At 50.3% G+C, this 26,273-nt stretch overlaps 1 protein-coding gene across 2 annotated transcripts in view; it reads right to left on the minus strand.

Moving 5' to 3' along the window:
- INSR (insulin receptor) overlaps positions 1-26,273 on the minus strand; it is a 73,623-nt gene that overhangs the window by 18,213 nt on the left and 29,137 nt on the right. For both annotated transcript variants that reach the window (XM_071578248.1, XM_071578249.1), the window contains exons 3-10: positions 12,693-13,014; positions 8,583-8,728; positions 7,902-8,046; positions 7,476-7,690; positions 4,023-4,149; positions 3,219-3,469; positions 2,326-2,493; positions 1,451-1,652 (exon numbers count right to left, since the gene is read on the minus strand). In XM_071578248.1, the coding sequence (XP_071434349.1) occupies positions 1,451-1,652; positions 2,326-2,493; positions 3,219-3,469; positions 4,023-4,149; positions 7,476-7,690; positions 7,902-8,046; positions 8,583-8,728; positions 12,693-13,014 (1,576 nt within the window). The remainder of the gene's footprint in view (positions 1-1,450; positions 1,653-2,325; positions 2,494-3,218; positions 3,470-4,022; positions 4,150-7,475; positions 7,691-7,901; positions 8,047-8,582; positions 8,729-12,692; positions 13,015-26,273) is intronic.

Consider the following 26,273-nt stretch of genomic DNA (forward strand, 5'->3'; position numbering starts at 1 on the left):
GATGGCACAGCATTCTCAGGAAAAATAATTCTGATTTATGTGCAGACAGCCTGGACCTGCCAGGGCAGACAAGCAGCACACATGGCAGCAGGGAGGCTTCTTTACTATGAACTTAAAACAGCCAAAGGGCTTGTTTTAAAGGATTGGCCAAGCCCAGGGATGTGGAGATTTGCTCCTCAGCAGCCTGACAAGGGGGCACATCCTTGATTGGTGATTGGTTTCTTCCTAAAATACATACCCCAGAAACTGGCCTGAGAAGCATCCTGGGCTGGCTGCACAATAAAAATGGGAGAAAAAGGAAATAAAAAAGGGAAATCAGACTGCCAGAATTGTCTGCCTGCACCAGGAGGAGCTTGGCTTTGGCACATGGCTTGGGCTCTCCTCTGCCTTGGAATATGTGGTGTCCTGGCATCCTTTGGCACAGGGAAATTTGTCCTGATGGGCACCAAGAGTCAGGCAGTGGCAGAGGGAGGGACTCTGCCCAAGGCCCCAAGGGAGGGAACATCCCAGCAATGCATCCAGTGCATCCCACAAGGCAAATGTTCCATGCAGTGACACAGCTTTGGTCAGGGAGCTGCAAATCAAGGTTTGTTAGCCCAGGGCAGCAAGCTGAGAATAAATGTAGAGCCCAAAATGTGTGACAGAGAAGAGGGTAAATCATCACAGGTTCTAACCTGCTCCCCCCCAGCACTTCCTCCTGGGGCTGCATATGAAGTGTGAAGACATTCAACACCACTTAATGTGACTCTGTGTGTGCCACTCCAAACAGGACATTCACCACCCACAGCACTCACATTCCTCATGGTATTGGAGGTATTTCCCACACTAAGTGCAAGGTGACCACAAATGCCACACTGAAGGACGAGGCTGTGGCCTCCTGAACTGCCCTTTTCCTTTCTTTTCACCCCAAAGAAAAACTTGGCCACAAGATTTTCAGACAGAAAAAAAAATTGCTATTTTTGGCATCATCTGAGTTTGAATGAGCTGCAGGCATTCAGCTGTGTAAGGATTCTCAATTTGTTCTCAGGCTGAGGAGGACTCAGAGACAGGAAACTCAGGCAGGATCTTCCCAATGTGCAGAACCACCAGTGCAGGTGCTCAGCTCTCACCATTCCAACACCCACGTCCAGCTGGACTGGACAGACTCAGGGAAGCACAGAGGTGGCAACACAAAAAAATTACAGAAAGAGTGCTCAGGCACTGGGATGGGCTGCCCAGAGAGGGGGTGGATTCCACATCTCTGGAGGTTTTTCAACAGAGCTTGGCCATGGCACTGAGTGCCATGATCTGGTAAAGGGACTGGAGTTGGACCAAGGGTTGGACTTGATGATCTCGGAGGTCTTTTCCAACCCAATCCATTCTATGATTCTGTGATTCTATGAAACCCAGCCCAATATTTTTGTTTAATAATCCATTACATGACCACCTGGGCACTGCCTGCTGCTCATACCTGGGCACAAACACCTCGTTGTGGAGATAGTTCTCGAACGTCTTGCGGAAGGCAGACTCCTCCAGCTCCTTCTGGATCTGGGAGTCTGTCTTAGGACAGGAACAACATTCTCCACTGACATCCTCATTTTCACTCTGGTTGTACTTCTGAGGGTCTTCAGATTCAAAAGGAGGAGACCACGTCCTTGAGGGAAGTTTTAACCCTGTGGACAAACCAGTTTGAGTGTCACTCATGCTTGACTTGGCAGATGTTTGACCTACAGAGATCCCAAAGTGGTGTGCACAGGAGTGATGGCACATCCCCACATCTAGAGCTGAGCAGTTCCCTCTTTTCTGACAGGCCTTTGATTCGAAACTGCTTGAAATGAAGCTCAGATGCTGCTGCAGCTCAACAGAGTTCTGTCCCTGTCCATCCCAGTTCAGGTAACACAGGCCAGCAGGTGACCTTTTGGGAGTCCTCAGTGAAACTGTTCTCAGGGAATCCCAAACCAGGCACAGGATGCCTTCAAAAATTGACTCAGCCCTTAGCTCCAGAAGCTCTGAAATTTCTGACTTGACCATGTCCATAGCTGTTGTTAAACTTATAATTCAGTTTAAAAAGAACAAGGGCAGAAGGGAGAAAGGAAAAATTTTTCCCAAAGGAAAAATGTCTGATTACTTTGTAAACAGTGTTTTTGGAGACTCTTGCACATACCTTGGCAGAAGCACCTAATGTATAATGAACAGGGGGAGGATTCAGCTGCATCTCAGCCTGTTTCTTGAACAACATTCTTGAAAACAGCAGAATTGGGCCCCCAGAGCATCTCCAAGGCAAAAACTCCAGGGAATTCTGAGAGAGACTGAAGGAAAGGCCCAGAGGGAGAGGCACTCACTCACCTTTCAAGCAGTAATCAAGTTCATAAAGCTCACTGTCCTCTGCCTGCTGCTGCCAGTACACCAGGTAGTGTGTGATGTTCCCGTTGGGCTCCGAGGGCGGTTTCCACTTCAGGATGATTTGGGATGATGAGTTGGAAACGGAGATGGGATCCAATGGGACCGACGGAACTGTGGGGTGGGCAGAGAGACAGAGGTCACTGCACTGTCCTGCAGAGGGTGACAGGAAGGGGACACACACAGGCCAGTCTCCATCCTGGTGGGAATCAAGCATTCCCATGGACTCCCAAGGGCCCTCAGCAGGAACACTGGAGCATACAGGCCCTTCAAGGCTGGGCTTGATGATCCTGGAGGTCTTTTCCAGCTTTAATGACTCTTACACATGGCCACAGGTGCTGGATAGGAGAGAACACATTGGCACCATCTCCCCAAGAAGGGAATCCCATACTCTTCCAGTGGTTTAGGAATTCCTTCTTACCAAAGTACAGCAGCAAAAGAAAGTTTCATGGACATGGGACTATCACATCCCCCAGGCAGAAGACTATTTACAGAATCACAGAATGTGCTGAGCTGGAAGGGACCCACAAGGACAACCCAGTCCCACTCCTGGCCCTGCACAGACACCCCAACAATCCCATGCTGTCCCCCAGAGCGTTGTCCAAACACTCCTGGAGCTCTGGCAGCCTTGGGGCCGTGCCCACTGCCCTGGGGAGCCTGGTCAGTGCCCACCACCCTCTGGGGGAAGAACCTTTCCCTGAGATCCATCCCAACCCCCTGGCACAGCTCCAGGCATTCCTGGGTCCTGTCCCTGGTCCCAGAGCAGAGCTCAGTGCCTGCCCCTCTCCTTGTGTAGGTCCCTTTCTCCCCTGCAGGGCCCTGCTGGAGCTGGCACTGACCCGTGGCGTTGGTCTGGATGTAGATGATCTCGCTCTTGGCTCCGTAGGTGCGTCGCTCGTCCGAGAAGGTGACCAGGGTCTTCACAAACACAGCATACTGTGTCCAGGGCTTCAGGCCCCTCAGGAGCCAGCCTGGCTGGGCCTGGGCTTTGGGCTCGTTGGACCGTGGGGGTGGGTCAACATCCACCACTGTCCAGCTGTTGGAGCCACAGGCGTCCTGGCCATCGAACTCTGTCACGTTCTGGTACGGACTTGGGAAGGAAAGGGCTCAAATTAACAGATTTTACTCCAGCTTTTAAGAACAGTTCCAAGGACCTCACTGAAGGTCACCATTCTTTGCTCCTTGGAGGAAGGGTAATTGTCTCATTGTATCTGTTCCAAAAGGGAGGCATCTTGCTCTTCTGACAGAGCAGGTCCTGTGCCACACCTGATCCCAACAACTAAATCCAGGCTCAGGATTTTCAGCTTTAGGAAAATCAGCTCCCTTATCTTTATTATACAAGAATCCTTCCCACCTCAAAGGGAAGAAAAACCTATCCCATGGAGACAGTGGAGAGATGATTAGTGGGTTAGAGGGAGATGATAAACTCCATGGTCAGAGTATGTATGTCTGGAAGAGCTGGAATAATTCATGTTTGGATTGTTCTTAAATGAGGAATTTGGGCTGTGCATAAGTCAGGGATCCCCAAGAAGGGTATCCTTGGAAACTGAAGCACAAGCAGAGGTTAAACAGCAGGTTTAGGACCACTCCTCAGAGCCAGCTGCTGCCTGGCACTGGGCACTGCTGCCTGGGGGGTCACTTACGCTTCCTTGTAGAACAGCATAAAGCCCAGGAGGTCTCGGAAATCAGGAGGCCAATAAGGCTCCCACTTCAGCAGGATCTTGTCGTGGGAAGTCCTGATGTAAGAAAATTTCAGCAATTCATTTTCACCTGAGACAAACGAAAAGTGACAATAAATTAATTTATGCTAAAAAACAAGGTTTCTGCTTTTAATGATCTGAGAAGTGTAAGACAAACATGAGAATGTTGGCACTGAGAAGAGCTGCTTCTCAAAACCTCATCTCACTTCAATGCTATTCCTCCCCTAAGTCAGGGGTTGGGAGAGAGACCTTCCTAAGGCTCCTGCCAGCTTGAGTTTGTCTATGATTTTATGAAAATTACTCTGTAGAAGAGCTGAACTCAATTCTAAAAAGTGGGAAATCTGAAGGCAAGATACTGTGCAATTGCTGATGATCTACAGAGCTGAGCCCAGCAAGAGGGTTTGCACAGAAGGCACGAGGCCACAAAAACGAAGCACATGAATGCCCTGCCCTGCCCAGGAGCAGTTTGGTCCCTCTGCAAACAGCAGGGAAGGACAACAAACAGGAGGTTTTTGCAGGAGGTTTGTCCCAGAGCCTGAGAAGGACAGGCTGTGGCTCTGACTGGATTTGCTATTCCTGCAGTAGCTGCAAAGGGAGGAAGAACATTCATTTCACTGCCACCACATCCAGAACAAACAAGGGCTTTCTTTTTTTCTATTTTTTTTAGTAAACAGGATGCTGCCAGTGTGAAAACTAAACCTGAAATGTAAAAGCAAACAAAAAGCCGAACACCCTGGCAAGCTGTGGTTTGAGGTGGGGGTGGCACAGGCACCAGCTCAGCACAGGAGGGGCAAAGCTGGCAAAGAGAAACACAACTGTCTCCTCCAGCTGCCTTCACACCAAACACCAGCCCACGAGCTGCCACCGGGCAGAGCTGGGTCTGAACTCCAAACTCAGGTTCATCCCCAATGTGGGAAGAGCTTTTCAGTGTCTCATGGGAGGAGATGAATTTACAGACAGCTAATTCCTTGTGCTCCTCCCCTCTGCCCAGCCTGGAGCTGTGGTGACCCCCAGGAGCACTGCCAGTTTTAGGTCACAGCCACTGCACTCCCTTCTCCCATGTGCTGGCACAGCTGCACGTGCTGATATGTGGAAAACCAGACCAGCAAACTGGTCAACTGAAAGAGCTTGACTTTTTCAGTCTCTTCACAAACAGCTGCCTCAGGCAACAAGGGCAGGACTGGGGAATGACAGAACCATGGAATGGTTTGGGCTGAAAGGGAAGTTCAGGAGTGCTGTCCCCAAGAGCAGAGGGACAGTGCAGGCACAGGACAAGCCAAGCTGCACTGCAGGGTGGGAGCAAGGAGCTGAAATCACAGTTGAATGAATGCTGGGGCTTTTTGGTGGCAACACCTCCTTAAGCACCTCATGGCAACCTGTGTGTGCTCCTGTTCTTGTGTGCAGGTAAACCCCGTGGGACTGAGCAGGGAATCAGAGCAGATATCCCCAAGATGAGAACAAAGCTGGGTATTCCCTATCCCAGGTTGCTTCCACAATCTGGTTCACCAAACGGCCCTGGAAGTGTTTGACTGCCACAGACATGGAAAAGGGGATTGTGTGACACAGAAATGGAACAAACAGCAGGCCTGAGGGTGCAGAAGGAGTGCACTTATGGCAGCATTGCTGCCACAGTGTCTTCAAAACTACATCTGCAGGAGCACAACTTCAGTGAGAGCATAAAGGTTGGACTCGAGGACCTCAGAGGTCTTATCCAATCCAGCTGACTCTATTCTATGATTCTAATCTATTCTATGATTCTGTTGTTTGCTCCTTAACCACACTGACACAGGCAGTGCTGATCACTGTTCCTGGAGAAAGCCATTGGCTTAGAAACCTTTGAGAAGCACAGCAAGAACTATTGGGAAAATGTCCCTGACTGTTGTCATGGCAATCCCCTCACGTGGCCCCACCATGGGTGGAAATGCCGTTCCTCCTCCTGTGTTTATTCCATGTGTGCACTGTCGCCTCATGACACGGGGAAAGGAGATTAGGATGTTAATCAGGCACTGGGCACCAAGTCCCAGCCTGGACTGAGGTGATGTTGTGCTCAACTCCTCAACAAGAGGGTTGGTCTCTTCTCCCAGGCACTCAGCAATAGGACAAGGGGGCACAGGCTCAAGCTCTGCCAGGGGAAATTGAAGTTCAGTATCAGAAAAAAATTCTTTCCAGAGAGAGTGCTCAGGCATTGGAATGGGCTGCCCAGAGAGGGGGTGGATTCCCCATCCCTGGAGGTTTTTCAACTGAGCTTGGCTGTGGCACTGAGTGCCATGATCTGGTAAAGGGACTGGAGTTGGACCAAGGGTTGGACTTGATGATCTCGGAGGTCTCTTCCAACCCAATTCATTCTATGATTTTGTGATTCTAAGAACACACTCAGCCCCCAAAACCTCTGAGCTGAGCCCACAGAGAGTAAACTTTGAGGAGCAAAGCTGGGAAGTGCAGAGAGAGAACTCATGGCATGGACTTCAGTCTCAGCACAAGCAAGTGGCAAGTCTGGTGCTTCACTGTCCTAGTTACAGTGACTGGGACCAGTTTATCACTGTGTGAGTGTGACCAAAACTGTGTATTCTACATCCTGTATGTCATTTCTGATGGACTGTTAACAATGGACCGTTTGCAGCAGCTGCCCCAGGCACATGTGACCCCTCAGGCTGCAAGTTGGGTGTCAGAGAACCCTGGGACAGAGGGGAGGGTGTCCTTGTTTTCACACCAATCTGTGATAACTTCCCTCTGGGGAGGCATCAGCACCTTCACACCCACCTCAGGGGTCATCTCTGCCAAAGGGGCATCAGGAACTGGCACAATAGGTAGCAGCAAGGACCTACACCATCAAAGATTCCAGAAATATCCCTTGACTCACAGAGTAAATCACCCATTGTGAAATTCTCTGCCCTGGGGGAGGGGTACTGGGCATTCCCACCTGAACCAGAGAATGTGTAATCTTGAGGTTTGGGGACTTCTGAGACCACTCATGAGATCCAGAGGAGGACCAGAACCTCAACAGGATTGTGACTGTCACTCTCAACCACACTGTGGCATCAGCCTCACCAACAGGTTTTCCTTTCATTTTACTTTGCACTCAAGGGAACCACGTGGGGCTCAGCACAGGGGCCAACAAACCCCACTGTGTTTGTGCCCCAGGGGGCTGGTTATACATCTAGGGTTTGTGGGTTAAAAGCATTTTTTCCTCTGTATCATTGTATTCCTTGTAATCTTTTAAGTAAATTGTAACTCTGACTTGTAATCTCCCTTGAGTCGGGTTCATTTCTCCCACCGGTTTACCTTTAAACCACCACATTCCCCAAAGGACAAGGACAGTCCCTGGAAAAACATCATGGGCCAGGCTGAGGGAAGGAGGAAGATGAGGATGGAAGTGCTGCCCTGTGAGTCTCTTACATGAGGCCTGATCCCCGTTGGTCTTCAGGGCTATGTCGTTCCTCTCCTGGCGCCCCTTAGTCCCGGAGATCTCTTCCATCTTATGGATTTCTGCCAAGCACAGTTTGGGATTGTAGTGGAAGAAGAGTTTGCCCCGTGCAATGGTGAGGTTGTGCTTGCTCCAGTCCCAGAGCTGGCGAAGATTCTGGTTGTCCAAGGCATAAAATGAGTAATTGCTGAAAGCAGAAGAATAAAAACATGGGTTGGGAGGGGATCCACTGAAAACTTTTTATCTCATGCACTAACCCAGAGCCAAAGAAAAGTGACTGCAAGCTGAGGAATGATTAAAAATAACTTAGGAATTGTTTCCCAGTACAAACCAATCCGATAGCACTAACACCTTGCACTTCAAAGCATTCAAAGACAGGATCTTTTGAGAGAACTCACCCAGCTTCGAGTGTTTCTCCTCTAATCAGGTGGAGCTTCCGGAAAAAAGAAAGAGAAACCAAGGCATAGGAGCGGCGAATTTTGAGGTAACCTGAGATTTCTTCTATCAAGCCAAGGTTTGCTTCCAGCTCAGCTGCTATGTTATCTGTGGAGAGGAAAGCACTGGGATTAGTGCTGTGATACCACTGAGAGAACACTGATATCAGAGCCCACACATATCAAACAGAACTGGTTTATGTTAATTCATGAGACATCACAAAATTCAATTAACATAAAAACCCTAAATGACAGCCCAAGAGCCTTTGCTTTGTGGTTATTTCTCTGAATCCCTCTAAGACAGGGCAGAAAAGTGAAAGAGAATCACAGCTGAGCTGGAAGAGACTTACAAGGACCACCAATCCAACCCTTAGTCCTGCACAGGACCATCTCCAGGAGTCACATCCTGTCCCTGAGAGGATCATCCAAACCCTCCTGGAGCTCTGGCAGCCTTGGGGCCGTGCCCACTGCCCTGGGGAGCCTGGTCAGTGCCCACCACCCTCTGGGGGAAGAGCCTTTCCCTGAGATCCAACCTAACCCTGCCCTGACACATCTCCAAGCCATTCCCTGTCCCTGGTCCCCAGGAAAGCTCCAGCCCAGACTGGTGTCCCACCCCCTGCCCACTCCTCCCTCTGGAGCACTCACTTCCCCCCCGGATGTTGATCACCAGGCTGCCATTGACGACGGTGCAGCCCCGGAGCTCCTGCGCCGACGTCACCGAGTCGATGGTCTTCTCCTTGCCGAAGTCACACACCTTGGGGCAGGGCCCTGCACAGGGGGTGCAGTGCAGGCTGCAAAACAAAGGCTTGGGATGCAGGGCTGATGCTTGACATGGAATGGCAGCTGGGGCATCATCCCCAGCAATCCCAAAAGCAGGGCTGTCCTGACAATGTGCCATGGGATTCACTTGGAGAGAGCAGCACGTTAGAACTCCAAAGAGAGTCACAGGATCATGGAATGGTTTGGGTTGGGAGGAATCAGAGAATGGATTGGGTTGGAAAAGACCTCCGAGATCATCAAGTCCAACCCTTGGGCCAACTCCAGTCCCTTTACCAGATCATGGCACTCAGTGCCACGGCCAAGCTCAGCTGAAAAACCTCCAGGGATGGGGAATCCACCCCCTCTCTGGGCAGCCCATTCCAACGCCTGAGCACTCTCTCTGCAAAGAAGTTTTTTCTGATACTGAACTTCAATTTCCCCTGGCAGAGCTTGAGCCCCCCTTGTCCTATTGCTGAGTGCCTGGGAGAAGAGACCAACCCCCACCTGGCCAGAACTTCCCTTCAGGAATCTAAAAACCCATCTCATTCCAGCCCCTGCCATGGGCAGGGACACCTTCCATGAGGTTGCCCCAACCCCTCCCCAACCTGGCCTTGAAAATAACTCTTTAAATTGTCCTTTCCACACTTCAGACACGAATCACTCCATCTCTTCCTATGTAACAGAAACCAGAACAACATGATTTTGATTATTCTAAAGAGCCACTTCTTCACCACAATGCTGCTCAATGCTCTGCATACCAAGGGTTCAAGATCAACACACTCAGCCTTCATCCCAAAGATCCCAAAGATCATTAACCAAACCTTCATCTGGGAATCCTCTAATTAAGGACTGCACATAAAGTTCCTTTAAAAAAGGCAAGTATGGGCTTTGTGCTCTGGGGAAATACTGAGAGCTGATTGCTTGCCCTGGTCACACCACCACAAAAATGTGTTCCCAGCTAGTTCAGAGGAAGAAACACTCCAGGAAAAGCAGGGAACAGAGCTGTGAGTCCCACTGGCAGCAGCCTGGAACAGCACAGGAGAGGCCATGATGCTGTTACACAACCAGCACAGCTACTTTGGGGGCTGCTTGTTCACTCTTTTGAAAAGCACAACAGGAAATGGCATAAAAAGTCCTGTTACAGTGAATTCCCTGAAATTATTACGGCAGGAGCAAATAGAGGCGAGCACAAAGCTACCAATATTCATAGGAAATCTGACTCATCACAATCTATAATGGTATTATGGGACAAACAACTAAGTTTTCAGTGACAAACAGCTCAGCAACATAAATTATTTAATTCCTTTGTCGAAAAACCCTGGGAATAGACAGAGTGGCTGTTCCCTGCTTTGATTCATGCCACACTTGTTTGTTACACTGTGCATTTCTGTCTGGCACAGCTTGAACCTGCTCAATGAAAGTAATTACAGGGATGAGGGACAGACATTCTGAGAACGAGCCACTCAAAGGACGCTGTGCTCTTCTCATTAGCCACGACCTCTCCCTGTTGTGCTTTCCAGCACAACCTCCCCCTGTTGTGCTTTCCAGCCCAGCTTTCCACCCTGAGGCTGCTCCAGAGGGGAGGGAAGGGCTGCTAAAGCCTCTCTGCCCATCTCCCTCCTCCCATTCCACTACAGAGAGACCCTTCCACCCTGAGGATGCTCTTCTTCCTTGTCCTCTCTCTCAATCTCCCTCTCTCCCTTTTTCCAAAGGGAAGTATAAACTACCAGCACATGGTAGGTAGAGCTGTCTGCTTTTAATGGCTTGAATTAGCAAGGTGTTAGTTTGTAAATCATATTAAAGTAGACCAGGTGATTGTCACTTTCCTGGTGCTGACACAGAACACAAACCCTGTGTCCAACTGAGAGCAAAGCACGGCCCAAACCCCCAGTGTGGTGGTACAGGGACCCCTCGAGTAAATTGATTTTATCCCTTCTCCATAAAATCAGATGGTCTTTACTAATTTTTAATCAGAACTGTACTAACTTTTTATTTTATGCTAATTTCTGATTTTAGCTTGTACCTTAGTCTGTCAGTTCTCTTAACCATGCAGAGCTTTAGACAAAGAGGAATTTAACCCTGTAGCTGTAAGAGGAACTTTAAGAAATAAACCAAAACCCTGTTTAGATTAGAGGCTAAAGTGTAAGAAGTAAATCAGAAAACTTATCTAGATTAGAGGCCTGGAACTGTAATATTGGTTAGTTAAAAAGAAATAAGAGCTGCAGAGCTAAGAGCAGCCCATTAGAGCTGTTAAAAGTCACCCAAAATATCCTGCTTGACTCTGGGGAGGGTTTTCAGTTGTAACTAAGTATATAAACCTGGAAACACACAATTCTGATTGAACATGTCTTTGATGGAATCATCCCCCATGTTCCCAGCACTGAATAAAAGGAAGGATTTTGTTCTGTTCTATTGGATTTCATTGTTTCCTAACTCACTCTTCTGCTTTTGTGTTCCAGTTTGTGGCCTGAAATACTGTTTAGTGTGAAGTCAGAGTTCTGTGTCTCTCAGACCAGTATTGTCATGAAATAAATTTGATATCCTTGCTGAGACAATCACAAGGAGTAGGAGACCAGCAGGTTCTCCTCAAACCTTTGTTTTCAGTTGTATACCTGGAAACACAAAAGTCTTGTTGAACATGTCTTTGGTGGAGTTTTCCCCCATGTTCCCAGCAGTGAATAAATAAAAGGAAGGATTTTGCTCTATTCCATTGGATTTGACTGTTTCTGAATTCAGAGGGCTCTCCACTTGCACACACCACCTGTGGGGGTGACAGTGTGTTTGTGCATCCTCTGATGTCTGAGCTAATTGGTGAGGGAATTGATACTGAGGAGTTCGGAGTGTGTCTTTGAGAGAAAAGCAGTTTGGAGTGTACCCTTAAGGAGGAGAGAGCCACCTGCAGAATGTGGGATACCTTGAGGCCAGTAGAATATTTCCATGTATGTTTGGTGAACTGAATAACCAACAGCGTGATGGTATGTTGGACACAAGAGTGGATAAAAGGTGAAGCTGTAACTGAAAATAAAACTCTTTGTTCCAAGTTCTCAGCCTTCTGTTCAACCCTCCTGTGCCTGAACCTCCTCTGACTGCTTGTTATGGGTTTAGCTCAGTGTAGGCCTAAATTAGGCTTTAGATTTCAGAGCAGGGCTGAGACTATCACAGAATCACAGAATCCATTGGGTTGGAAAAGACCTCTGAGATCATCAAGTCCAACCTTTAATCCAACCCCACTGTGATCACCAGATCATGACACTCAGTGCCACGTCCAGTCTCATCTTAAAAACCTCCAGGGATGGGGAATCCACCCCCTCTCTGGGCAGCCCATTCCAATGCCTGAGCACTGTCTCTGTAAAGAATTTCTTCCTGATATCCAACCAAGACCTCCCCCGGCAGAGCTTCAGCCCATGCGCTCTTGTCCTACTGTTGGTTGCCTGAGAGAAGCTGACTTGAGCTGGGCTGCGCCAGCTGACACTACTGGCCAAGGGTATTCCATACCATATTCCAACATCATCTCAAAATATCAAAGCTGGTGTAGGAGTGGCTTGGGCAGTTCCTCCAAGCTGTGGTCCCAGCAGGACACACTGTGCTGTCCCAGGAGGGACGGGAGGCCCAGGCCCAGGCCCAGCACCCCTTCTCACCATGTTATCTTAGGGAAGTAAAATGTTTGTTCTTTTTCTCTCTGCTTGGGTCTGTCCCTTGGGAATTGAGTTCTCTGGAGTGATCTGTAGTTAGAATGGTGGGATTTGTGTTCACTGGGGAGTGGGGAGTCATTTCATCTTATTTCTAACTTGTGTTAAGTGTGTGTTATATTGTAGTTTGCTTTTAATTTTCTCCTTTCTGTATAAATATATATAGTTAGTTTAAGCATAAACTGGTTTGAATTTCTGGGTTTTCTTCCCTTTCTCCCTTTTTCTCAGCTGGAGGGAGGGAGGGAGGCTTTGACTCTGTGCTGGGCAGTTGGTGTTTTGCCAGCTCAACCCAAGACACCCAACTTACTTGCTGGAGTTCATGATGTAGCCCGAGGGGCACTCGTGCACGCACTCCCCGCCGTGGATGACGTGGCAGCCGGACTCGCGCGCGCTGCGGCACTTGTTGTGCAGCTCCTGGCAGAAGCCGAAGGTGACGCAGCGCCAGCCCTCGAAGCGATAGTGCCCGGCGGGGCACGAGTCCACACACCTGCCCTCCCCCTCCAGGTAGAAGTTCCGGCAGGCCACGCACTTGGTGGGGTCGTTGGGCGCCGTGCAGTCCCCCAGGCACTCGCTGTGGCAGCACTGCCCGTCCGAGGTGCAGCCCTGAGACTTGCAGGCAGCCGGGCACACTGGGGAGAGAGGAGAACAGAGGGGTGAGTGCCACGGCACAGCCCAGGGGTGGGCGAGTGTCTGGGGTTTGTCCCAGCCCCAGCCACCCCCCCTTCTCCCCCTGCTTCTCAAAGAGGGGAAAAGAAAAGGGGAAAGGAAAAAAACACTTGAAAGGAACTGAGCCAAGGATAGATAGATAGGTAGATGGATAGATAGATAGATAGATAGATAGATAGATAGATAGATAGATAGATAGATAGATAGATAGATGGATAGATAGATGGATGGATAGATAGATGGATGGATAGACAGATGGATGGATAGATAGATAGATGGATGGATAGATAGATGGATGGATAGATAGATAGATAGATAGATAGATAGATAGATAGATAGATAGATAGATGGATGGATGGATAGATAGATAGATAGATAGATAGATAGATAGATAGATAGATAGATAGATAGATGGATAGATAGATAGATGGATGGATAGATAGATGGATAGATAGACAGATGGATAGATAGATAGATAGATAGATAGATAGATAGATAGATAGATAGATAGATAGATGGATGGACGGATAGATAGATAGATAGATAGATAGATAGATAGATAGATAGATAGACTGATAGATGGATAGATAGATAGATGGATGGATGGATGGATAGATGGATGGATAGATAGATGGATAGATAGACAGATGGATGGATAGATAGATAGATAGATGGATGGATAGATAGATGGATGGATGGATAGATAGATAGATAGATGGATAGATGGATAGATGGATAGATAGATAGATAGATAGATAGATAGATAGATAGATAGATAGATAGACAGACTGATAGATGGATAGACAGATAGATGGATGGATAGATAGATAGATAGATAGATAGATAGATAGATAGACAGACACAGAGATAGACAGACACACAGATAGACAGACACACAGACAGACACAGATATATAGATATGTGTATATATAGATATGTGTATATATATGTGTGTGTATATATATGTGTGTGCATATATATATTCTCTAAATGTCTACAATTATATGTACACAATTTGCACCCACAATAGGGAAAAAGGGAAAAAGGGAAAAAGGGAAGGGGAAAACAGGGGTGACAAAGAGACCAAACAAAAAGCAATGGGTACAAAGAAACACCCTCACCCACCCACCGAGTAAACCAGTACAACACAATCTCAATGGCCACTCCTAGAAGGAAGCCCCTTCCTCTCACATGGGGGTCTCATTCATGTCTTTTCCCTGATCTTCTGTGTGGCTCTGATAAGGGACTGAGAGCAGCCAAGAGCCCTCTGCACTCCACCCTCACCGGAAACCAAAGAGTGCTAAACTTCCTATCTCCTGTCTCTTATCCCATGGGAGGGGAAAGAATGGGTGAGGAATACCTGGGAGACAAGCCCCTCCCTAGTTACATCTGGTTACCAGGAAAAAACCTGGGTCAAACTATCACAGTGAGCCTGAGAGCCCACGGGCTGTGCCCTCTGGTCCTGCTTGCCTTGGTGACTATTCTCAAAGAGGACACCACGAAGCGCAGGCGCCTCATCGGCCTCTACAGAGAAAATTCCACCGATTAGTAACGATTTTGAAGAGTGCTATTGTTCATCCTCACAACTCACAGAATCACAGACTATTCTGAGTTGGAAGGGACCCACAAGGATCATCGGGTCCAACTCTTGAGTCAATGGCCCACACAGGGGATTGAACCCATGGCCTTGGCATTATTACAACCAAATTTTAACCAACTGAGCTAATGCTCATCTTCAAAGAAAGAAAACCGAGTTTCCTTTTCCCTCAGTTCAGTACTGAGAGGCTCCACGAGAGCTTTGGTGAGTCCAGCATTAGTTCCACAGCTCAGGAGTGATCAGACTCCACAGTAAGAGTTTCCCAGCCTGGGACACACAGAAAATTCTGGTTTCTTAGTTTAAGAAACCCTGGTATTTTAGTTTTAAGTTTCCCCTAGTAATGCTGGGAATAACACATGTCCAGCAATCCTTTTACACAACCCTTCACCTCTATCACGATTTGCTTCCCATCTGCCCATCACCCTGTCAGAGGTTCCCCAGGGCAATCCTCCTGCTCTGGACCAACAGGAGCTCTTTGGTGACTCTCTCAACAACTTCACAAAGAAGAGCACCCATGAGTGTTATTGCTTGAGGTTTTTATGGTTTGCTTTTTAATTTCCCATTACTTAGTGCCCCACAATACCTTTAATGAGAGGTTTGGGTTCTGAATTAGGAACCAGAGCCAACACATGAGGAACATGGTGAGCAGCAGTCAAGGGAAGGTCAGTCCTGCCCCTCAGTACCTCCACATTCAGAGGTTCAAACAAGGCTGAACTTTTTAAATCCAACTGATTAATACAGAACATGCCCCAGAACTCCATGGCAGGAAGGACAGCTGTGAATTGCCAAGACCCAGATCAAGACACACCACCTTGTTCTCACCCAGCCAGAGGGTGCATCTGAACAGCTCCTGATGTCCTGATGTCTGCCCTTGCTGAAGGGAGACAGAGATAAACCCTGAATGGACACCACGTGCCTCGGAATTCCCCAAGCTTTGTGTCCAACCCTCAGTGTCAGAGCAGGAGGGGCTTTATCTGGGGAGGTCCCAACCCGGCCAGCGCTCAGGGGTGGAATGTTCTCTTGAATTTCTGGTTCACACACGTGAGCAGAGCAGTGATGGAACAGGGGGGAGTTTTGTTCATCTAAAGGAGCAACATGTGGGATGCCCAGCACACTGGACCCCCTCCATGTGGGATCCCCTCTATGTAGGACCTCCTCCATGTGGGATTCCCTCCATGTGGGATCCCCAGTGTGTGGGATACCCTCCATGTGGGATTCCCTCCATGTGGGATCTCCAATATGTGGGACCCTCTCCATGTGGGATCCCCTTCATATGGAACCCCCAGTGTGTGGGACCCCCTCCATGTGGGATCCCCTCCATGTGGGATCCCCAGTGTGTGGGATACCCTCCATGTGGGACCCTCTTCATGTGGGATACCCTCCATGCGGGATCCCCTCCATATGGGATCTCCACCATGTGGGATCCCTTTCATATGGAACCCCCGGTGTGTGGGACCCCCTCCATGTGGGACCCCCTCCATGTGGGACCCCCTCCATGTGGGATCCCCTCCATGTGGGATCTTCTCCATGTGGGACCCCCTTCATATGGAACCCCCGGTGTGTGGGACCCCCTCCATGTGGGACCCCCTCCATGTGGGATCCTCTCCATGTGGGATCTTCTCCATGTGGGACCCCCTCCATGTGGGACCCTCTCCATGTGGGATTCCAGTGTGTGGTGTCCCCTCCATGTGCGATTCCCTCTATGTCAGACCCCTTCCACCGGGGACCCCCAGTGTGTGGGATCCCCTACGTGTGGGATTCCTTCCATGTGGGGCCTTCTCCATATGGGACTCCCTCCATGTGGGATCCCCAGTGTGTGGAACCCCCTCCATGTGGGATTCCTTCCATGTGGGATCCCCTCCATGTGCTGCCTGTGTTTGGATGATCCAACCTCCAGCTGTGCTTAGCAAGAAAATCCCCCTGCCCCACGTTAAGGGATTGCAGAATTAAGTGTGTTAAAGCTGTTAATGCCACTCTTGGAATGAGCAGCAGTAGATGAGGAATAAAGATGAGCAACCACTGGTTTGTTCCAGGCTGATAAATCCTTAGGGGGGAATATGAAATGGATGACGTTGGAATTCTATGACAAGGGCAATTTAATCTCAAATATCTCACTACTTCCATGTCAGTCACTCACTCACATTTTCTCTGTGCATCTCTCACAGTTCATCCACTGAACACCAGAGTGTGTTTCAAACTCATTTTCTTTCATGCTGACCAACTTTTTCCCCTTTTCTAGCAACAAGTCTTATTTTGTGAACCAGTGACAGACAGTAACTGCCTGAACTGCAACAGCCAAAAGCAGCAACTTGTAGCTGACACCTTGTATTGGACTAAATACAAACTGAGAAGCTTCTTTTAAATGTTTTTTAATGGTTATACATGAGTGTTTTAATTGGTTCTCCATTCCTCACTGGGCCAGTGATGAGCACAGTCCAGCAAGAGATGGCATGGCTGCAGCTTATTAGAAATATTAGCAGTAGAAAATTCCAGAATTTAGTCCAAAACACTACCAAACTTACTAATTCCAGCCTAAACTAAGGTTTATGAGTGGGGGGAAGCCTGGGCTGTTTCTCCCACACCTTCCCTGACACAGAGATGTCCTGCCAGGACTCCTTCCCTGGCCAGTACCCCCTGGAGCAGGGAAGGAAACCAGGAGATGGAGCAGGAATGGTCTGTGGGAGCTGGAGGGTGAGTGTTGGCAGCACAGGTCAGTGTTCCTGCAGAGGGGCATTTTCCTGGGTCTCTTCCATGCTTAAGAACTACAAAGTTTAAACTATTCAGAAGACAGCCCTTGTTTCCCAAAGAGCCAGTGGAGCACACAGAGAAGTGGGAAAATGCAGCTCCCACACGGTGACACATGGCACCTACTTAACATTCTGCCACACAGGATTTTATTTAATTTGTTATGGAAACTAATCTTCAAAGCCCTGGGCTTATTTACACATTTTGAACTCAGCTGCACAAATTCACAGGGCAGAAACTGCTTCAAGTCTTCGCTCTGAAGGTTCTTAGAAGGTACAATTGAACTATTTTTAAACTGTTCTTAACGTTTCTCTCTTTCCTGTTCCATGAGCTTTTGATGCCTCAAAGACAGCTCAAAGAAAGCAAAGCACCCAAGGCAACAGCTTTTTTTCCACTAAGTACTCAAGACCAGAAATTGTCAATCACTATTTGGTGCAAATCCTCATTAGCCAAGATCCTGAACAGATGTCAGTCTGACATCATCAAACTCTGCATGTTGAGGAGCATCTGAAGTCATGCAAAACCTCTCAGAGTATCTTCACTAGGGCTTTTTGTCAATACTACAGGTTTTGTGACTTGGATATGTCAGAAATGGGGGTTTGGTTTGGGTTTTTGCTCTCATGCTGTGCTTTCACTGATTAGGTTTGTGCTGACCAATTGCACCTCATTTCTCCTCCACTATCAAGGTCTGCAGACTCCAGTAATGGTCACTGGCACACAGAGATTTCCCTCTGCAAAAAAATGGGCTCCCCAGGGCAGTGGGCACGGCCCCAGGGCTGCCAGAGCTCCAGGAGGGTTGGGATGGATCTCAGGGAAAGGTTCGTCCCCCAGAGGGTGGTGGGCACTGACCAGGCTCCCCAGGGCAGTGGGCACGGCCCCAAGGCTGCCAGAGCTCCAGGAGGGTTTGGACAACACTCTGGGGGACAGGGTGGGATTGTTGGAGTGTCTGTGCAGGGCCAGGATGGTCCTTGGGGGTCCCTTCCCACTCAGGACATTCTGTGACTCTAAGAAAGTATTTTTTAGAGCTGTGGCACGACCCTGTGCAATGTGAGAAGGCTCAGATGTGGCCCCCACATCCCCAGCCCCTGGGGGAATTTGGGGCAAGGCAGTGCCCTGCTCTCAGCATGAGGAAAATGAACTTTATTTCTTCACAGAAAGTCAAAAGGGAACTTCACAAATCCCTGGGAGGGATGATGGAGCAGCCACTCCAGGGAAGGGGCAGAAGCCACCACACCAAACCACAAAAGCTGCTGCAGGAACAAGGCTTTCAGCTCCAGGGCAAAGCTGCACAGACCAGCCACTCCTTGGCAGCACATCTGTGACAACTGGGGCTTTGGAGCCCTTGTCCCAAAGCCCCTTTAGAGCCCCTGTCTCAGAGCCCCTTTAGAGCCCCTGTCCCAGAGCCCCTTTAGAGCCCCTGTCCCAGAGCCCCTTTAGAGCCCCTGTCCCAGAGCCCCTTTAGGGCCCCTGTCCCAGAGCCCCTTTAGGGCCCTGTCCCAGAGCCCTTGTCCCAGAGCCCCTTTAGAGCCCCTGTCCCAGAGCCCCTTTAGAGCCCCTGTCCCAGAGCCCCTTTAGAGCCCCTGTCCCAGAGCCCTTGTCCCAGAGCCCCTTTAGAGCCCCTGTCCCAGAGCCCCTTTAGAGCCCCTGTCCCAGAGCCCCTTTAGAGCCCCTGTCCCAGAGCCCCTTTAGAGCCCCTGCCCCAGAGCCCCTTTAGAGCCCTTCTCCCGGAGCCCCTTTAGAGCCCTTCTCCCGGAGCCCCTTTAGAGCCCCTGTCCCAGAGCCCCTTTAGAGCCCCTGTCCCAGAGCCCCTTTAGAGCCCCTGTCCCAGAGCCCCTTTAGAGCCCCTGTCCCAGAGCCCCTTTAGAGCCCTTCTCCCAGAGCCCCTTTAGAGACCCTGTCCCAGAGCCCCTTTAGAGCCCTTCTCCCAGAGCCCCTTTAGAGCCCTTCTCCCGGAGCCCCTTTAGAGCCCTTCTCCCGGAGCCCCTTTAGAGCCCCTGTCCCAGAGCCCCTTTAGAGCCCCTGTCCCAGAGCCCCTTTAGAGCCCCTGTCCCAGAGCCCCTTTAGAGCCCCTGTCCCAGAGCCCCTTTAGAGCCCTTCTCCCGGAGCCCCTTTAGAGCCCCTGTCCCAGAGCCCCTTTAGAGCCCCTGTCCCAGAGCCCCTGATCCCAGAGCCCCTGTCCCAGAGCCCCTTTAGAGCCCCTGTCCCAGAGCCCCTTTAGAGCCCTTGTCCCAGAGCCCCTTTAGAGCCCTTGTCCCAGAGCCCCTTTAGAGCCCTTGTCCCAAAGCCCCTTTAGAGCCCCTGTCCCAGAGCCCCTTTAGAGCCCCTGTCCCAAAGCCCCTTTAGAGCCCCTGTCCCAGAGCCCCTTTAGAGCCCCTGCCCCAAACCCCCTTTAGAGCCCCTGTCCCAGAGCCCCTTTAGAGCCCCTGTCCCAGAGCCCCTGTCCCAGAGCCCCTTTAGAGCCCCTGCCCCAGAGCCCCTGTCCCAGAGCCCCTGTCCCAGAGCCCCTTTAGAGCCCCTGTCCCAGAGCCCTTGTCCCAGAGCCCCTGTCCCAGAGCCCCTTTAGAGCCTCTGTCCCAGAGCCCCTTTAGAGCCCCTGTCCCAGAGACCCTTTAGAGCCCCTGTCCCAGAGCCCCTGTCCCAGAGCCCCTGTCCCAGAGCCCCTTTAGAGCCCTTGTCCCAGAGCCACCAAACACTGACACGACCCTGCCCTGCACGGAGCTGGCACGAGACGTTCAAACCTGTCATTCCAGGGGTGAATAAATATTTAACTCGCTGCTAACGTGGCTCCCAAGACTGAGGAAACAATGCATTTTCCAAAGCTTTCCGATTAGGGATTCAGACAGACATTTCTTGGTGCTGCTGAGGCCCAGTTGGGGGGACAGGAGGCAGCAGAGTCAGCGCAAAGGAATTTCCACCTCTGGGATCGCTCCCATGTTCCACCACTTCCCTGTGCTCCAGGTGGAAACAAAACACACTGGTAGTGTAAACACAGTCCTGAGCCAACACAGGTAACCAGGAGATCCATATTAACAGGCAAGTCAATTAAGCATTAAGCTGGTCAGCTAGTAAACAGTTTGTCTTAATTAGGATTTAAAACATTTGTGTTAGGTCTTTGCTTACAAAACAGTGGATTGCCCCAGAAAGAGGGGAAAAAGACCACTCAGAGTAAGTTTTGCTGTTCCTCTGATCTGGTAAAGGGACTGAAGTTGGACCAAGGGTTGGACTTGATGATCTCAGAGGTCTTTTCCAACCCAATCGACTCTGTGATTCTGGGATTCTCTGCCACTGGGTGGGTTTAAAGAGAATCACAGCAGAACCACAAAATATTCTGAGCTGGAAGGGACCCCCAAGGACCATCAAGTGGCAAAGAGCAGCATCCCGGGTGAGCTGAACTGGGTGTTCACAGTGGGGGTCGTTGGGTGTGATGAGAGGACACAGCTGGTGAAGGATAAATTCTGACCCCCAGGATGAGCACCAGGTGCTGCCCAGGGACTGAGGTTCCCACGTGGATTTGGGACCCATTTGTCATGAATCAACCTGATCCTTCTACCAACAAACCTGCCAGGAGCAAACCCTCCTGGCCCCGTTACACAAGCCGTGTTTTGATTACAGACAAGGCAATTAGGAGGCTCCAGATCCAACAAAGTCCAGGACAGAAAACAACTGCGGCAGGAGAACCGCCCTCAGCCTCAGCCAATGCATTTGCTGCCTGCACAGGGAGGCATCAACGCCCGCTATCTGCACAGGGCAAACACAGCTCACCCTGCCAGCCCACCCTGCCAGCCCAGCCCACCCTGCCAGCACAGCACAGCCCAGCCCACCCTGCCAGCCCAGCTCAAACTGCCAGTCCAGCCCACCCTGCCAATCCAGCCCACTCTGCCAGCACAGCCCAGCCCACCCTGCCCTGCCAGCCCAGCTCAAACTGCCAGCCCAGCTCACTGTGCCAATCCAGCCCACCCTGCCAGCCCACCCTGCCCTGCCACCCCAGCTCACCCTGCCACCTCAGCCCACTCTGCTAGCCCACCCCAGCCCACCCTGCCCTGCCACCCCAGCCCACCCTGCCCTGCCAGCTCCAGCCCTGCCTCCAGCAGGGCACAAACTCACCAGCCCAATGCAATTCGATGCACTTTAAGGGGTTTGATGCCAGCAAGTGTTTAATTGGCACGGGGTATTTATAACCAGGAGGACGAGGAGGGAACCAGCACCAACTCAAAAATATCAATAGCATGGCCAGCAGGCCCAGGGCAGTGACCCTTCCCCTGGACTCTGCCTTGGGGAGGCCACACCTTGAGTGTTGTGTTCAGTTCTGGGCCCCTCAGTTCAGGCAAGAGATTGAGGGGCTGGAGCGGGGCCAGAGAAGAGCAACGAGGCTGGAGAAGGGACTGGAGGTGGCACTGAGTGTCCTCTGAAACACCTCCAGGGACAGAGAATCCACCAGGTCTTGATCCAACCCCACTGGGATCAGCAGCCCAGGGCACAGAGTGCCAGAGTGATCCCAGTGGGGTTGGATCAAGGGTTGGACTTGATGAGCTCAGAGGTCTCTTCCGAGCCAAGTGAGAAGAGAAGAGCAACGAGGCTGGAGAAGGGACTGGAGCACAAGTGCTGTGGGGAGAGGCTGAGGGAGCTGGGGGTGTTGAGCCTGGAGAAGAGGAGGCTCAGAGGTGACCTCAGCACTGTCTGGAACTGCCTGAAGGGAAGTTCTGGCCAGCTGGGGGTTGGTCTCTTCTCCCAGGCACTCAGCAATAGGACAAGGGGGCACGATGGGCTCAAGCTCTGCCAGGGGAAATTGAAGCTCAATATCAGAAAAAAATTCTCTGCAGAGAGAGTGCTCAGGGATTGGAATGGGCTGCCCAGAGAGGGGGTGGATTCCCCATCTCTGGAGGTTTTTCAACTGAGCTTGGCCGTGGCACTGAGTGCCATGATCTGGTAAAGGGACTGGAGTTGGACCAAGGCTTGGACTTGATGATCTCAGAGGTCTTTTCCAACCCAATCCATTCTAACTCGGCTCTGCTACAGCTGAAAATGGCTTGTTCTGGCTGTCACACTGGAGCCAGAGCCAGGCCCTGCGTGGCAATGGGTGACAGAACACACACACAGCACCCAAAGGCACAGGCCCATGGAACAGGAGCACAGGTTCAGTGCCACCTGCCACAGGGATGTGCCCACCTGGCACACACAACACCCACCAAGTCACTCCTGGATGGAGTGAATGGAGCTCCAGCAAAGGGGTCTGGTGGTTCTAAACAAAACCAAAACTGACATGGAGAGAGCAAAGGAACTGCAGGGCCTGATGGCCCCGTCAGCAGCTCCTGGAGTGTGTTGCAAGTGTGTGATCTTAATTTAGAACCACAGAGCCTGGGTTGCTTCCTGAGCTGCTGCAGGAGCTGTGCCATCCCTGCTGGGGAAACCCAGCTGGGTCTGCCCTCCTCAGAAAATGTATCAAACCCTGTTGTACACACACAGTGGCTTTAATTGATCACTTTTCCTCAAGACTAACCCGTTCCCTTCTTGTCAAGACTGCACATTCACCACGTCAAGTACAACTTCCTACACGGTTCCATAAACATAATTTTGATCCCTAAAACAACTTTCACTGTTTTTAAACATGAGCATATATTTTCTTGTGAGCCTTTCTTTGATCTGAACACACCAGGACAACACCTAATCCCAGGGCATTCGTGTAAAAAAGAACCAAGAGATGAAACTGTGCCCAGTGAAGGCTGAGTACAAATCTAAAACCCACAGCAGAGAGAGTGGGCAGAGGGGTTGCTGCCAACCCCACTGGACTGTGTCTTATTCCCTCAATTATTTCTTCAAGTCACCAAGAGCAGAGAGGTAGAAACCTGAAGCCCAAACCCCACCAGCAGCAGTTTGGGCTGCACTGAGCACCATGACATGCCTGGGAGGCACAGGGTAGGAGAGGTCCTGGGGGCTGTAAAAAGCACAAGGACTTTTGATCACCTTGGTGACCAACAACAGCAGCTCTCCCAGCCCTTCCTGAATCCACAAAATAAATGAAGAAATTAGAACAGAACAAAAAAATAAGTTAACACACTGCCCCCAAGATCCTGCTGGCAACACCCAGCACTGGGTCGAGCAAAATTCAGGAAATATCATCACATGCCCAAGGGAATTGGATGTCACCTATTCCCAGAGCTCAGCTGCTCTAACAACATTTATCCCTCCCTCTTCCCCAGCATCAAAGACAACCAAGGGACAACCCTCCCAAAAGCCACAGACCCACACACGGGGCTGCAGTTCTGAGCACCAGCTCAGGAAGGAGCAAAGGCCAAACAAATCCAAGATTTTACAATCAGCACTAAAATAAAGTGTTATTTATAAAATAAGATATTACAGTACATAATGCCATGACCCCTCTGAGCTGTGAGTTGGGAACGTTAGGAGGTCCTTATTTACACAGGAACAGATAAAATTAACTGCAGGTGCCTCCCTTCCCATGGACAGTGACTTCCAAAAACAACACACTCGCTGCAACGCAAAGGAAACTCTTCCCTCTGACATTTCTCAGGACAACCTCACAACTCTTATCTCCTCTATCAGCAAGGATAAGAAAAAAGAATTGTTTCTCCTCCCAACTCTTTCACAAATTACGTGCTCAACTGGAGCTCCACGGAAGGTCTCCAGTATTCCCAACTGGGGCTGGTGCTCCCAGCTTGGAGCAGCACAGCCAAAGCCAGGGGAGATGCCAGGGGGATGCCAGGGGGGATGCCGGGGGGATGCCGGGGGAGATGCCAGGGGGATGCCAGGGGGATGCCAGCGGGGATGCCAGGGGGGATGCCAGGGGGATGCCAGGGGGAATGCCGGGGGAGATGCCAGGGGGGATGCCGGGGGAGATGCCGGGGGGATGTCAGGGGGGATGCCGGGGGAGATGCCAGGGGGATGCCAGGGGGGATGCCGGGGGAGATGCCAGGGGGATGCCAGGGGGGATGTCAGGGGGGATGCTGGAGCTGTGGTGTGGATGTGTGGGGGGCAGCAAACACGAGCTGAGACAAGATAAAAGAGTCTGGAGTCCTGTGGCACCACGTCCAGGCACGATAGTGGAGCCCTGGGAGGGCTGTGGAAGTTGTTGTTGAATGGAGATAGGGGCAAAGCTTCACTGGGTTGTTTGTAGAGGAAAAGGGCAGATAGCAGATCTCTCCAGAAGCACAGTCCCCTCTGTGCCAACCTTCTGCTGTTTAGACTGGGCAGTAATTTATTATCATCTGCAATACACCTGCTGGTGGGGCATTTCTCTGGAAATACCTATTTACTCCTTTGTGAGTCGTGCCAAGGAATATGGAAAAGGTGCTCAGAGAGCTCCCACAGACATGCACATCCACAACACACAAAATGTATTTATGTCTAAGTCCTCTCAGTATGATGAAGCCCAGAGGAAGCCACTGACAGTGATGGCTCCACAGTGACTCTGGTCAGTCGTTGTTCATTTTCTAAGAAGTGTCAACCTTTGCAGATGAGTTTCTCCAGCTCCACACTGAGGGCACAACACACCCAGTACCTGTGCCCAGGTGTGCAAAGCCCTGGGTGGATTCAGATCTGACGCCTGTCCCCCATCATAGAATCACAGAATGGATTGGGTTGGAAAAGACCTCCGAGATCATCAAGTCCAACCCTGGGTCCAACTCCAGTCCCTTTACCAGATCATGGCACTCAGTGCCACGGCCAAGCTCAGCTGAAAAACCTCCAGGGATGGGGAATCCACCCCCTCTCTGGGCAGCCCATTCCAATCCCTGAGCACTCTCTCTGGAAAGAATTTCTTTCTGGCCAGACAGCCCAATTGTCACCTCTTATTTTTGGGGCACAGCCCTCTAGAAATCCCCCTCCTTCTTGTACTGAACCTTCAGGACAGGCTCTCATTTTGTTGATTTTCTAGACCTTTCTCTTCGTCTCTCTTAAAGGTTTTCACTCCTGCCCTCCTCTGTCACCCCAGCTATTTATTTACACAGATGTTTCCCACTCCAGTATCCCCAATATTGACCAGTCAGAGCAAAGATCCAGGACACATTTTCCTTTCATGTGTTTTCAGCAGTTTACACCATGGCTTCAAGTCTCTCACGAACTCAACCTACACAGCAAAGCACCTCAAGCTGAAAAAAACAGAATTAATGAAGAAATTAAAAGGCAAGACTAGTCTGTGTTCACTCTCCTGGCACCTCTCAATCAAGCTGGCACAAACAACTTGCAGAAATCAGACTAAAGCTGTTGGCCATCAAGCTCAAACGACCCAAACCTGGAGTTTGATGTGAAAACAGAACAGCTCTGCTAAAGGAGGGACAAGTGCCACAAAGTGCACCCTGGGACAGCAACTAGAAGCTGTAAATACTTACCCAGAGCCTACAACAGTGCTGTTGTGGGATTCTCTGGCAAGCAGGTCAAGCCTGCTCCTTGTGCTTTGTGTGCAGAACCAGCTCAGTTAAGGGATCAGGACCAACCACCCACCTCTGCTTGCTGTCCTGGTTTTATTTAATATGGAACCCCCAAACTGACACCACATCTTCAGGCAAGGCCTGGAGTCCACAGACAGTGACCTCTGGGGGTGATGAAAGTCCACAGTAACTCCAGGCTTTGGTGCTGGCAGTGCCTTTGATGGCTTAGAAATGAAGCAGATTAAGAAGCCACCACCCAACTCCGGTCCCTCAGGTACCTGAGGACTGCCAGGCCAGAGGATTCTGAGCTCAGCCCCTCTCTGATGTGCAAAAGAGCCACTGAGTGAAATTTGTCTCTGTCCAAAGAGGAGCAGGAACACTCAGAGTATCCCTGGGGAACATGGAGGTTTGTAAGAAGGTCATTTTAAAGTAGTTTGTACATCCACCTCCTTCTGTACATCAGAAGAGATAATTTAGACCAAGACCAGAATCTTTA

Source organism: Pithys albifrons, chromosome 27, assembly GCF_047495875.1.
Source record: "Pithys albifrons albifrons isolate INPA30051 chromosome 27, PitAlb_v1, whole genome shotgun sequence".
Lineage (NCBI taxonomy): Eukaryota > Metazoa > Chordata > Aves > Passeriformes > Thamnophilidae > Pithys > Pithys albifrons.